Consider the following 14950-nt stretch of genomic DNA (forward strand, 5'->3'; position numbering starts at 1 on the left):
ATATATTCATTCAGTACAGTTTACTCTTATTAATATTCTGACATCAAATAAAAACAAATCTGAAAATCAAACATGATGGTGCAACTAACCTTCTGTATTGGTGGTAAGCGTTTAGATTCTTTGTACACTGCATCCAACATCTCAACATGCATAGCTACCACACCTGGTATCATCTGATGTAAGGACTTTATGTGCTCCTCTGTTGAGAAAAATCTTATTATAAATACATTCGTTTTTCCTTAAATCCATTTTCCATCTGGTAAATTTAATAATGGTTTAGTAAGACACGTAAGCAAGCACTATGACATATTTATTAGAAAACGTTTCTGTCCTGGGACCTTGATGACTTCTAACATACAGAGGTAGAAAGGCATTATATATATAGGCGGAGAGTGAGGTGTGACGCACGTGACCTGAGGAATGTCATAAGAACATAAGAATGGAGGAACACTGAAGAAGGCCTACTGGCCCATGCGAGGCAGGTCCTTATCAAAACAACCTCTGCCTATGATGAGGACGGGTAGACGATGAAATCATGTGACTCCTGTGTTGTTGGGTTGATGGTGCTTAAGTATCATGTATGCCAATGTTTTTGAAATTTTGTAGTTTCCAGTATTGCGTTCTATAGTGTCGGTGATGGCGATTAGTGAGGCTTCTAGGCAACGTCGGCGTCTGAGGTCTGGTTCGATGAGAACGAGTTGTGCCTCATTCCAACACTGGAAACTACAAAATTTCAAAAACATTGGCATACATGATACTTAAGCACCACCAACCCAACAACACAGGAGTCACATGATTTCATCGTCTACCCGTCCTCATCATAGGCAGAGGTTGTTTTGATAAGGACCTGCCTCGCATGGGCCAGTAGGCCTTCTTCAGTGTTCCTCCATTCTTATGTTCTTATGACATTCCTCAGGTCACGTGCGTCACATCTCACTCTCCGCCTATATATATAATGCCTTTCTACCTCTGTGTGTTAGAAGTGATCAAGGTCCCAGGAACAAAACGTTTTCTAATAAATATGTCATAGTGTTTGTTTACGTGTCTTTCTAAACCAACTTGTCGGTATTTATTACCAAGGTTTATACCAAATTTAATAATAAAAAATAACAGAAATTCTGCCTTCTTCTTTGGTAAAATGTATTAACTCCATATAATGAAAATGAAGATTTGCAATAAAATTCATGAACATTATAAAAACACCTATATAACAAACTCAAAACATGACTTAAGAAATCGTAATGACACGATTGCAAATAAACCATACCCCCGGCCGGGATTGAACCCGCGGTCATAGAGTCTCAAAACTCCAGCCCGTCGCGCTAGCCACTAGACCAGCTAGCCACAATAAGATTCATCCAACTAGGTATATTTCTACACCATAGGAAAGTTAGCACAGGCACCTCTGTGACCACAAATGCAAGTTTTTACAGACGAATCTCCAGCTAGCGTGGCCGTGACGAACTCTAGCTCAAGTCCCTTCACTGCCGTCAACATGACTTAAGAAATCGTAATGACACGATTGCAAATAAACCATACCCCCGGCTGGTCTAGTGGCTAGCGCGACGGGCTGGAGTTTTGAGACTCTATGACCGCGGGTTCAATCCCGGCCGGGGGTATGGTTTATTTGCAATCGTGTCATTACGATTTCTTAAGTCATGTTGACGGCAGTGAAGGGACTTGAGCTAGAGTTCGTCACGGCCACGCTAGCTGGAGATTCGTCTGTAAAAACTTGCATTTGTGGTCACAGAGGTGCCTGTGCTAACTTTCCTATGGTGTAGAAATATACCTAGTTGGATGAATCTTATTGTGGCTAGCTGGTCTAGTGGCTAGCGCGACGGGCTGGAGTTTTGAGACTCTATGACCGCGGGTTCAATCCCGGCCGGGGGTATGGTTTATTTGCAATCGTGTCATTACGATTTCTTAAGTCATGTTGACGGCAGTGAAGGGACTTGAGCTAGAGTTCGTCACGACCACGCTAGCTGGAGATTCGTCTGTAAAAACTTGCATTTGTGGTCACAGAGGTGCCTGTGCTAACTTTCCTATGGTGTAGAAATATACCTAGTTGGATGAATCTTATTGTGGCTAGCTGGTCTAGTGGCTAGCGCGACGGGCTGGAGTTTTGAGACTCTATGACCGCGGGTTCAATCCCGGCCGGGGGTATGGTTTAAACTCAAAACATTTTGTAGACCACCAGTACTGAGAAAACATCACAATTCAAATGGCCCTCCACACTGAAAACATCCCCAACCCTTCTTCAGATTATAGGAACTGTACTTCCCTCCTCTAGGAATCAAGTTCAGCTAACTGGTCTAACTACTGCATTCAACATATTGGTACTGTGTGTATTATGTATTATAAATTTTATCATTTTAAATTGTTTAGTTTTTTTTTTTTTGTTCAACATGTTGGTCATCTCCCACCGAGGTACAGCGAGCCAAAAAGAAAAAATCCCCAAAAAGAAAATACTTTAAATGTTATTCAACACTTTCACCTCACTCATACAACAACAACAACAAAAGAAGTCCAAACCACAAGCACCCACATATTCTGCTATTGCCAAGATTCAAGCAGACACTACCAAGATACTACAAGCCACGCAAGCTGCTCCTACCACTTCCCTCACAGCACCTGCTGCCGATCCCACCAAGATCCTATGTTGCATCATGTATGCTCATGTACAGAATGCAGCTGAGCCTGGCTCCTTCAACACCACCATCAACGAAGTATTCAAACTAAACAACATGCCTGGACTCACATTCCCTGCACCACCACCTTCCAGTGAGATCCTACAAACCACTGCAAATATTGCCAGCATAACTGCTGTTCCACCACTGACACAACCTCCACTCGACATAGAGATGGACCAATCTGAGACCACTGATACGTCGGCAAATCCCACCAATGAGAGTCCACCACCGCCTGCCTCCACCACCACAGCAACTATCCAAGCTGAGGCCTTGCCTCTGACACTTCAACCGCCAGCCAAGAAAGCTAAAACTCAAGAACCAAGGGCTGCAACTACCCATACCGCTACTACTGCTCCACCACAACAAGGAGCCAAGGTCAAGACTGCCAAAACTCAAGAACCAAGGGCTGCAGCTCCCCAGGCCACTACCAATCCCCCAGGGCAACAAGAAGCCAAGGGCAAGAGTGGTGGACACTGCACAACCAACCAGAAGAAGAACCCAATGCGAACTCCAGAATGTGAGCAAGACATCAACGACATTTTGTCACCCAACTTGGAATGCTTTGCCAACCGTATCTACACTGCCCTCAGCAACGCTGGAATCGACCACGAAGCACTGAAGAACAGGCTGATACCTCCGAATCAGACTGGTGCAGAGGGTACCTCCCTCTAGCACTACCATCAAGACAAGTTTCCCCAGCACTTTGCTGTCTGCTAAAGCTGGGGTGTGGCTCCAATGGGACCCTGTTTTCTGCCTCTGCCCAACTGTGACACTGAAGCTCCCAAGCGAGAAGACACTCCCCACTGGTGGAGTCAATGCATGATAGAAGAAGAAGTTACCCTCCAACCGGAGGGCCCAAGAAGAATGAAGACGAACGACACCCCGGCCCCGGGGGCCACCGCTGGGTCACCATCTGGAGAAGACCCGGACCGGAAGTACCGGCAAATCTCTAATGAATGAATGAATGATGGACTGTCTCATACATAATCATTGTCAACCTCCACTCTGCCAATATCCCAAACCCCTCCTTTAAAGTGCAGGCATTGTACTTCCCATTTCCAGGACTCAAGTCTGGCTAACCGGTTTCCCTGAATCCCTTCACAAAATATTACCCTTCTCACACTCCAACAGCTCGACAGGTCCCAAAAACCATTAATCTCCATTCACTATTTTACACGTTCACACATGCTTGCTGGAAGTCCAAGCCCCTCGCCCACAAAACCTCCTTTACCCCCTCCCTCCAACCTTCTCAAGGACTACCCCTATCCTGCCTTCCTTCCCCTACAGATTTATATGCTCTTCAAGTCATTCTACTTTGATCCATTTTCTCTAAATGACCAAACCACCTCAACAACCCCTCTTCAGCCCTCTGACTAATATTTTTAGTAACGCCACACCTCCTCCTAATTTCCACACTCCGAACTCTCTGCATAATATTTACACCACACATTGCCCTTAGAAGGACCTCCACTGCCTCCAGCCACCTCCTCACTGCAGCATTTGCAACCCAAGCTTCACACCCATATAAGAGTGTTGGTTACCACTATACTTTTGTACATTCCTTTCTTTGCCTCCATGGATAATGAGTTATGCCATAAAAACCTTGGTTTAACAGACATCAATTTAATGGATTTCTGATTTACTCCGTAAATGGTCCAAGCAGATCTACGTTCACATGTGTAGTGCTACAAAAGTAGATCTAAGTTTCTTTTACATATTTTCAAATGTAACAAAAAAAAAAAGTAGATCAAAGTTTTTATACACATTTTCAAATGTAAAAAAACAAAAAGAAGATCTACTTTTTTTACATACTTTCAAATGTTGAAAAAACGTATATATACGTTTGGACCATTTACGGGTTAATGGACAAAATCTATGGCTGGACATCTGGAAACAAAGAAAGTCCATTATATCCAGAACTGTTTTCGTTATTCAAATTTAATGAACAATCGGTATTAATGGACACCCTCTCTCCCCTTATTTGTCCACTAAACTGAAGTTTTAATATACTGTATTTCAAAAGATTATTACCAATACATCCACTACTTACAGAACCCTAATCATCACCATTATTATTATACCACCACTGCAGTCACCATCACTACAAATATAACCATCACCATAACCAACACTTATCCTACAATCATCCATAAAACTACACCACATTTCTCACAACTACTATTTTATACAATTCCACACATGCGATATCCCAAGCATAGTTAAATAACACTGGATACAATTCATTTTTAAAATGATCTCACCAACATTCTACACAGATCATATTTACAAGATACCACAGAAGGAGCTATAATAATAATAGGTCTCACCTGTTACACTTCCTTCCGTGCACACTTTGTCTACAAATCTGGAGACAAAGCGCACTACACTTGCTTCTCGGTCACTTTGTTCCTGGTCCTCAAATCCTGACTCAGCATCTAAACTGTCACTTTCTGCCATACTGTAAGGAAAAACATTTTATTGCAAAACTGACAGACATAAACTCTTTTAGGGGTCTGTGCTTTAGTACTATGGCTTTGAACTCAGTGTTGCAGAACTATGTGATGAGCTCAGCTCACTCAGATAAGCTGTCAGCAGCAAATTTTTTTTGCCTAGAGATGAGTGAAGGAATTCAGGGAAACTGGTTAGCTGGACTTGAGTCCTGAAAATGGGAAGTACAATGCCTGCACTTTAAAGGAGGGGTTTGGGATATTGGCAGTTTGGAGAGACTTCTAAACTGTCGTATCTGAGCGCCTCTGCAAAGACAGTGATTATGTATAAGTGATGGTGAAAGTGTTGAATGATGAAAGTATTTTTTTCTCTCTTTTTGAGTCACCCTGCCTCAGTGGGAAATGGCTGATTTGTTAAAAAAAAAAATGAGTGAATGGGTCTATGAAATAAGTGTGCACCATATAAAAATTCCTGCCTCATGCAGCGCATAATTGGAAAAAAATAACCACATTTTTGGTTTAAAATAGCAACTTGGCAGTGTACTTTTTGTATGGTTTTTACAGTTGTATTCTTGGTCTCATTTGACAAAATGAATGTTAAAAAAAAAAAATAATAAATGATGATTTTGATTGGTTTCAGGATTGAAAGTAGTGTGAAATTGAGTTCAAAATAGTGGAAATGTTAAATTTTTGCCAATATTCAAGAGTACACAAATTACGCCACTTGTCCAATACGCGACAAACTGGTCAGTTAATATCCGTTCAGGAATGCACCAACATCATTTATACAATTATTACAATAATTCAGTAGTCTGTATAACAGTATATCTTGTATCTTGTGTCAATAAAAACTCAAAATGGAAAGCAAGAATAATATAGGAGAGGCCTGGGGATATAATTAATGAACAAAGAATACATCATTTATTCTGGAACTTATTTATAAACGGGTAATTTTTTTGTGTGAAACTGGTCAAATTACCAATTTCTCATCACTTTACTGGGTAGCTGAAATAGGTAAATGGGCATTTTTTGCACTCAAATGATAGAATGGAAGCAATACTAGTGAAATAGCTATTAGTTTGGTCAACTGGAACAATGGAATTGGCCGAAAATAGGACTCAAAGTGGGCGAAATAGCCGATGCATACATATCGCCAAGACTGCTAACTTTGCAATACCATAATTCCACGAGTTTTCCATCAATTTCAAACCTTTGGGTTTATTACCTTCAGAAAAAGATTATCATTTCAAAAGATTTTTTTTTTTTAATTAAATTCCCCAACCTTGAGAGCAATTCTCAAATCAGGGGATCCAACCCTCAAGGGGTTAAAAAAAATAATTAAATATGACTGTAGAATTTTTAAACATGCTTGTGCGAATACTTTTTAAGTAAATCTTTCTTCTTCTTTCAACAAACTGACTGTATCCCACCGAAGCAGGGTGGCCCAAACAAACAATAAAAAAAAAAGTTTCTCTTTTTAAATTTAGTAATGTATACAGGAGAAGGGGTTACTAACCAGTCACTCCCAGGATGTTAGTCACCTCTTACAACACGCATAACTTATGGAGGAAGAATTCTGTTCCACTTCCCGTGGAGATAAGAGGAAATAAACAATAACAAGAACTAGTAAGAAAATAGAAGAAAACCCAGAGGAGTGTGTATATACATATGCTTGTACATGCATGTGTAGTGTGACCTAAGTGTAAGTAGGAGTAGCAAGACGTACCTGAAATCTTTCATGTTTATGAGACAGAAAGAAGACACAAGCAATCCTACCATCATGTAAAACAATAACAGGCTTCTGTTTTACACTCAGCTGGCAGGAGGGTAGTACCTCCCTGGGCAGCTGATGTCTACCAGCTTACTACCATAGGTTTTAAGTAAATACCTACTTTTTTATTATTTTATTTTTCATCTTTACTTCAGTTTCACTGCACTAGGTAAATAAACATCAACACAGTAAACACTTGCCCTGAAAGGCTCTTCATATTCTATTTTGAATATGCCTGTAAATGATATTTTTTAGATTTCAAGTCTCCTGAACATGTCCAGTTATTCTTTGATTACTCAAATGATCAACATCTCAATATAAAATTTACTTATAAAATAGAAAAGGACTGTAAAGTAGTTTTTTTGGATATTCTAAATGAAAAAACTGATATGTTCACAACATCAATTTATAGAAAGCCTACATTTACTGACTTGACACCTAAATTTTCCTCTATTATACCAATACAGTTTAAGTGTAATTTAATAACAATTCATGAAGATATACTGCAGAGTTGACATTGCCTATGTACCTTGTTACAATTCTAACAGATCACTGATTAACCCTTAAACTATCCAGACATAGATATACGTTTTGTTTTGCTTGCATTGCCGACGTAGATCAATGTTTTATTTTTCATTCCTTCAAAATTGGGGTGATAGGCCTGAGTCGCCTAGACAGAGAGAATGGGTCTTAACACTTGGTGTGTAAATAGCGTGGCAAACACCAGGGATTCACTGATGCCGTGTCGCATTAACACTCCTCTTTTAAGAGGAAAATAAAAATAGGTTAGATAAATACATGAGTAGGTAGTAGGTTGGTAGACAGCAACCGCCCAGGGAAGTACTACCGTCCTGCCAAGTGAGTGTAAAAAGGAAACCTGTAATTGTTTTACATGATGGTAGGATTGCTGGTGTATTTTTTCTGTCTCATAAACATGCAAGATTTCAGGTACGTCTTGCTACTTCTACTTACACTTAGGTCACACTACACATACATGCACAAGCATATACTATATACACACACCCCTGTGGGTTTTCTTCTATTTTCTTTCTAGTTCTTGTTCTTGTTTATTTCCTCTTATCTCCATGGGGAAGTGAAACAGAATTCTTCCTCCGTAAGCCAAGCACGTTGTCAGAGGCAACTAAAATGCGGAGAGCAAGGGCATAGTAACCCCTTCTCCTGTATAAATTACTAAATTTAAAAAGAGAAACTTTTGTTTTTCTTTTTGGGCCACCCTGCCTTGGTGGGATATGGCCAGTTTGTTAAAAAAAAAAAAAATACATGAATGGGTGTGGGTGGGTGTGAGTTGGATCTGACTAGCTTGTGCTACTAGGTCTGATGCCATGCTCATTCCTTCAGTGGATGTTACCTGACTAGGTGAATCATTGGTCTAAGCTGGGGAGGAGGGGAGGTGACATGGACCTGCCTTGCATAAGTCAGTAGGCCCACTGCAGTGTTCCTTCTTTCTTATGTTCTTACGTATTCGGCAGGCTGGTTGGCTGGCTTTGGCTGTCTCTGGATGTCTCTCTGTCTATATATCTGTCTCTCTCTCTCACATGTACACATAAGTACAATTATACATAGTGTAAATTACCTACGATAACCCAAAAATTCCAGGCAAAGTTAGACAGACAAACAAACATGTTTGTGTGTACCAGTGAAAAAAATAAAGCAAGGGTTAGCTGGAGCAGTGCCCATTTATCAAATGTCACTGGGCTGTCAACACTTGTCATAACACCATTCTTCAAGATTTCATATGTACTCCAGGCACACACAGGCAGACAGAAAGACATAAGCAGAGCTAGACAGACAGACATATTTGTATATAACAGTGAAAACAAATAAAGGGAGGGTTCCCTGAGTGCCCCTTTATCATGTGTCACTGGGCTGTCAACAGTATAGGGACACCTGTCATAACACCATGCTTCAAGGTATACTCCAGCATGTCTAAAACATTGCTGGGACTTATAAATACTTTGTATATATTTCTAGACAATAGTAAATGACCCAGGCAGGTGAAAATGTTCACCTGTCAATGTGATTGTGACTATTTCAGTACCTAATATTAGTGTCAGAACATAGATTTGCTATGAAATCACAAGAACTATTATAAATTGTAATTATCAGAACGTAAAAAATATATAAATTAAAATAAAAACAAGAAAAAAAGGTATATCGCTAACACAGCTGCAAGTGGCAGTTGATATTGTCAGGTGAGCATACAGCGCCAACTTCACGGGTTTATACAAAATACATATCAAAAGAGAAAACAGCTCTCACCTGTTGGTTATGCTGTTACTGGCAGTGTCCCTGTCATTAAAGGTTCGTTTATGAACAGCTGCATTGACATCAAGAGGAATTCGAAGAAATACCATTCTATTTGCATAATGTATTGCTTGTGAGTAGAGTGTCGATTCTTCTTGTTCAACTAATTCTCGCTGTTTCTCTGAAAACAATTAGTGGAATATTTATGGATTCATAAATAACGTGCACACACATACTCATCAAAACAATGCATTATCCTTGCCCTCACTCCCTCATATGCACTTTTTTTTTTTCAACAATTAGACCGTATCCCACCAAGGCAGGGTGACCAGGAGGAGAGGGGGTTATTAGCCCCTTGCTCCTGGCATTTTAGCCGCCTCTTAACCCTTTGAGGGTCGACAGGCCCTCTCCGAGACTTGTTCTCAGGGTCGGCCAAATTTAAAAAAAAAAAATTATTTTTTCTTGTGAAAAGATAAGAGAATCTTTTCCCAATCATAATGACACCAAAAGTATGAAATTTGATGGAAAATTTACGAAATTATGCTCTTGCAAAGTTAGCGGTCTCGACGATGTTTATGCATCGGGATTTTGCCCACTATGAGCCCTATTTTCGGCCAATTCCAGTGTACTAGTCGACACAAATCATAACTATTTTTCTAGAACTCCATTTTTTCTATTGAATGAGTACAAGAAACCACCCATTTACTGATTTCAACTATCCAATACAGTGGTCAAAATTTAGCAATTTTGCCAATTTCACACAAATTTCAAAAGATGCCAATTTCCAAATAGGGTCCAGAATAAACAAAACAGACATTCGTGGCACTAAGATAACATTTCCTCTGGTCGTTAGTCACATCCCGAGGCCCCTCTTATATTTCTTTGGCTTTCCACTTTCAATTTTTATTCTTACAAAAAATAGAAGATTTCCTGTTATGCAGACTGCTGCATTAGTGTAGAAATGGTATAAATAATATCAGCGCACTTGTGAAAGAATATTAGACTCACCAGTTGACGTGTATTGAACGCTTGGCATGATTTGTTTACTTTTGAACTTTGGTAAAAATCGAACATTTCTGCTACTTTGAGCTCAATTTCAAGGTACTTTTCATTGCAAAACCAGTCAAAATCATCTCAATTTCTGTAATATGTCTTCCATTTTATAAAAATGAGACCAAGAAAACTAGAATACAACAATAAATACCATACGAAAATACAGTGCAAAGTCGCTGTTTTATTCCAAAAACACGGTCAAAGTTTTTTTTTTCTCATTACGCACTGTGCGCTGCAGGATTTTTTTTTTATACTGCGCACACTGACCACATACCCATTCTTTCATATGTATGCCTACCAGCTTTCTCCCACTAGATTTGAGGGCGCTAGAATTCAGGCGTACTAGTACATCAAAAACCCTGGGTCGCAAGCCGTACTAGTACGGCCGAAACCCTCAAAGGGTTAAAACACGCATGGCTTACGCAGGAAGAATTCTGTTTCACTTCCCCATGGAGATTTTTATTTATACAGTATAAATGTAGGAATTGGAGAAGAATCCCTCCTCTGTAAGCTGTGTGTGTGTTGTAAGAGGCAACTAAACTGCTGAGAGCAGGGGGCTAGTAACCCCCTTCTGTGTCAAATAATAAATGTAAAAAGAAAAGAAACTTTATGAAAGTGTTTCTTCTTTTTCAAGTCACCCTGCCTTGGTGGGAGATGGTCCTTGTGTTAAAAAAAAAAAATATGTATATGAAGGATTGCACAACAGAAAAGAGCAAGTGCCACCAAAGAAAAATCTGGGTTACTGAATGAACCAATTCCTTATTGTCTCATCTGTTTGAGGAAATGCATAAATAATGTCTACTTCATTTGTAAGTTACACTCAGAACTCCATAAAGTATGGTAACTTTGGCTTCATAGCTTTAATCTCCCCTACACTTGCATTTTTCTCTTGTCTGAATTTCGTGCTCTCTTCTGCTACACGAAACCTTGTATTTTTTTTTTTTACTCGACAGCATTCTCCTACAAAGGCAAGGTGAACCAAAGAAAACACATTCACCAATATTAAATCAATTGCCATCTTTAACAATAAGTTTAATTTGACATGATACATGGTTGTACAAAGGGATATAATAGTTGGGTGTACATGCCAAAACCCCCTTTGTATGTAGAGCATTTCAAGCAAACTTAAAATTACCTTAAGATTAATAAGGGAATAACAGATTATGTGGTCATTAGATCAGTTACAGCGAGTACAAGAGAATTGTGTATTATTAGGTAATGCCATATGGCTTTAATAACTCTACTAGAGAAGTTCAGTAGAGAATAATTACAGTATTGAATTAGTTTATAAAAATTACAGTATCATAATAGAACAATTTAAAACAATTTACAATATGGTGTATTACAATTTAGTACAATTTAAAATAAGAAAATTTAAACAAACTAATTTTGAAGTAATGAGCAAATGGCTCAGCAATCCTCAGCACAATATGAAGTAATGAAACAAACAATTTTAGGTTGATCAGTCATAAGTTATTTATAAGTTTTCCGAGTAGCTTTAGAGTATCTGGTAAGTATTAAGTACGATATGCCTGATTAATTTTGAGTAATGAGGCGATTTCTAAGTAGGGCCTTAAATTGATTTGAAGGCTTGGGTCCTTAAGTGTGTTATGGCAATGAATTCCAGATCTTCGGGCCCTTTACTTGTATAGCATTTCTGCATAGGGAGAGATGGACACGAGGGCTATCAAAGAGTGCGTGCTGACATTTCAGTCAAATTACCCTCTGACAGCAACATGCGTACGTACATGTGTGTGGGTGTGGTGTATGTGTGGTGTGTGTGTGGTGTGTGTACTCACCTATTTGTGGTTGCAGGGGTCAAGTCACAGCTCCTGGCCCCGCCTCTTCGCTGATTGCTACTAGGTCCTCTCTCTCCCTGCCCCATGAGCTCTATCATACCTCGCCTTAAAACTATGTATGGTTCCTGCCTCCACCACATCACTTTCTAGGCTATTCCATGGCCTGACTACTCTATGACCGAAGAAATACTTCCTAACATCCCTTTGATTCATCTGAGTCTTCAACTTCCAATTGTGACCTCTTGTGTCTGTGTCCCATCTCTGGAACATCCCGTCTTTGTCCACCTCGTCTATTCCGCGCAGTATTTTATATGTCGTTATCATGTCTCCCCTGACCCTCCTGGCCTCCAGTGTCGTCAGGCCGATTTCCCTCAACCTTTCTTCATAGGACAATCCCTGTAGCTCTGGGACTAGTCTTGTTGCAAACCTTTGCACTTTCTCTAATTTCTTCACGTGCTTGACTAGGTGTGGATTCCAAACTGGTGCTGCATACTCCAGTATGGGCCTGACGTAGATGGTGTACAGAGTCTTAAACGAATCCTTACTGAGGTATCGGAACGCTATCCGTAGGTTTGCCCGTATGCTGCAGCAGTTATCTGATTGATGTGCGCCTCAGGAGATATGCTCGGTGTTATACTCACCCCCAGATCTTTTTCCTTGAGTGAGGTTTGCAGTCTTTGGCCATCCAAACTATATTGTGTCTGCGGTCTTCTTTGCCCTTCCCCAATCTTCATGACTTTGCATTTGGCAGGGTTAAATTCAAGGAGCCAGTTGCTGGACCAGGCTTGTAGCCTGTCCAGATCTCTTTGTAGTCCTGCCTGATCCTCGTCCGATTCGATTCTTCTCATTAACTTCACATCGTCTGCAAACAAGGACACTTCTGAGTCTATCCCTTCCGTTATGTCGTTCACGTATACCAAGAACAGCACAGGTCCTAGGACTGACCCCTGTGGAACCCCGCTTGTCACAGGCGCCCACTCTGACACCTCGTCGCGTACCATGACTCGTTGTTGCCTCCCTGTCAGATATTCTCTGATCCATTGCAGTGCCTTTCCTGTTATGTGTGCCTGGTCCTCTAGCTTTTGCAGTAACCTCTTGTGAGGAACTGTGTCGAAAGCCTTCTTGCAGTCCAAAAATACGCAGTCGATCCACCCCTCTCTCTCTTGTCTTACTTCTGTCACCTTGTCATAAAACTCAAGTAGGTTTGTGACACAGGATTTTTCTTCCCTGAAACCGTGCTGGTTGTCAATTATACACTTGTTTCTTTCCAGGTGCCCCACCACTCTCCTCCTGATGATCTTCTCCATGACCTTGCATACTATACACGTTAGTGATACAGGTGTGTGTGTGTGTGTGTGTGTGTGTGTGTGTGTGGTGTGTGTGTGGTGTGTGTGTGGTGTGTGTGTGGTGTGTGTGTGGTGTGTGTGTGTGGTGTGTGTGTGGTGTGTGTGTGGTGTGTGTGTGGTGTGTGTGTGGTGTGTGTGTGGTGTGTGTGTGTGTGTGTGTGTGTGTGTGTGTGTGTGTGTGTGTGTGTGTGTGTGTGTGTGTGGTGTGTGTGGTGTGTGTGTGTGTGTGTGTGGTGTGTGTGTGTGTGTGTGTGTGTGTGTGTGTGTGTGTGTGTGTGTGTGTGTGTGTGTGTGTGTGTGTGTGTGTGTGTGTGGTGTGTGTGTGTGTGGTGTGTGTGTGTGTGGTGTGTGTGTGTGTGGTGTGTGTGTGTGTGGTGTGTGTGTGTGTGTGGTGTGTGTGGTGTGTGGTGTGTGTGGTGTGTGGTGTGTGTGGTGTGTGTGTGGTGTGTGTGTGGTGTGTGTGGTGTGTGTGTGGTGTGTGTGTGTGGTGTGTGTGTGTGTGGTGTGTGTGTGTGTGTGTGTGTGTGGTGTGTGTGGTGTGTGTGTGGTGTGTGTGTGGTGTGTGTGTGGTGTGTGTGTGTGTGTGTGTGTGTGTGGTGTGTGTGTGTGTGTGGTGTGTGTGTGTGGTGTGTGTGTGTGGTGTGTGTGTGTGTGTGTGTGTGTGTGTGTGGTTGTGTGTGTGTGGTGTGTGTGTGGTGTGTGTGTGGTGTGTGTGTGTGTGTGTGTGTGTGTGTGTGTGGTGTGTGTGTGGTGTGTGTGTGGTGTGTGTGTGGTGTGTGTGTGGTGTGTGTGTGGTGTGTGTGGTGTGTGTGTGGTGTGTGTGTGGTGTGTGTGGTGTGTGTGTGGTGTGTGTGTGGTGTGTGTGTGGTGTGTGTGTGGTGTGTGTGTGTGTGTGTGTGGTGTGTGTGTGGTGTGTGTGTGGTGTGTGTGTGGTGTGTGTGTGGTGTGTGTGTGGTGTGTGTGGTGTGTGTGGTGTGTGTGGTGTGTGTGTGTGTGGTTGTGTGTGTATAGTTGTGTGTGTGGTTTTGTGTGTGGTGTGCGTGTGTGGTGTGCATGTGTGTGGTGTGTGTGTGTGTGTGGTGTGTGTGTGGTGTGTGTGTGTGGTGTGTGGTGCGTGTGTGTGTGGTGTGTGTGTGTGTGTGTGTGTGTGTGTGTGTGTGTGTGTGTGTGTGTGTGTGTGTGGTGTGTGTGTGGTGTGTGTGTGGTGTGTGTGTGTGGTGTGTGGTGCGTGTGTGTGTGGTGTGTGTGTGTGTGTGTGTGGTGTGTGTGTGTGTGTGTGGTGTGTGTGTGTGTGTGTGTGTGTGTGTGTGTGTGTGTGTGTGTGTGTGTGTGTGTGTGTGTGTGTGTGTGTGTGTGTGTGTGTGTGGTGTGTGTGTGTGTGAGTGTTGACCTAGTTGACCTAGTTTAGGATGTGTGTGTGTGAGAGTGTGTGTGTGTGTCTGTGTGTGTGTGTGAGTGGGTGTGAGTGGGTGTGAGTGGGTGTGAGTGGGTGTGAGTGGGTGTGAGTGGGTGTGAGTGGGTGTGAGTAGGTGTGAGTGGGTGTGTCGGTTTGTGTGTAGGTGTGTGTGGGTGTGCGCGC

General features: G+C 41.6%; 1 protein-coding gene across 5 annotated transcripts in view; it reads right to left on the reverse strand.

The window, feature by feature from the left end:
- The window catches only part of Sbf (SET domain binding factor), a 302684-nt gene that overhangs the window by 169329 nt on the left and 118405 nt on the right, over window positions 1–14950 (reverse strand). For all 5 annotated transcript variants that reach the window (XM_070094967.1, XM_070094968.1, XM_070094969.1 and 2 more), the window contains exons 18-20: window positions 9189–9354; window positions 5018–5148; window positions 90–199 (exon numbers count right to left, since the gene is read on the reverse strand). In XM_070094967.1, the coding sequence (XP_069951068.1) occupies window positions 90–199; window positions 5018–5148; window positions 9189–9354 (407 nt within the window). The remainder of the gene's footprint in view (window positions 1–89; window positions 200–5017; window positions 5149–9188; window positions 9355–14950) is intronic.

The sequence above is a fragment of the Cherax quadricarinatus genome, chromosome 48 (genome assembly GCF_038502225.1).
Source record: "Cherax quadricarinatus isolate ZL_2023a chromosome 48, ASM3850222v1, whole genome shotgun sequence".
In the NCBI taxonomy this organism is placed as follows: Eukaryota; Metazoa; Arthropoda; class Malacostraca; order Decapoda; family Parastacidae; genus Cherax; species Cherax quadricarinatus.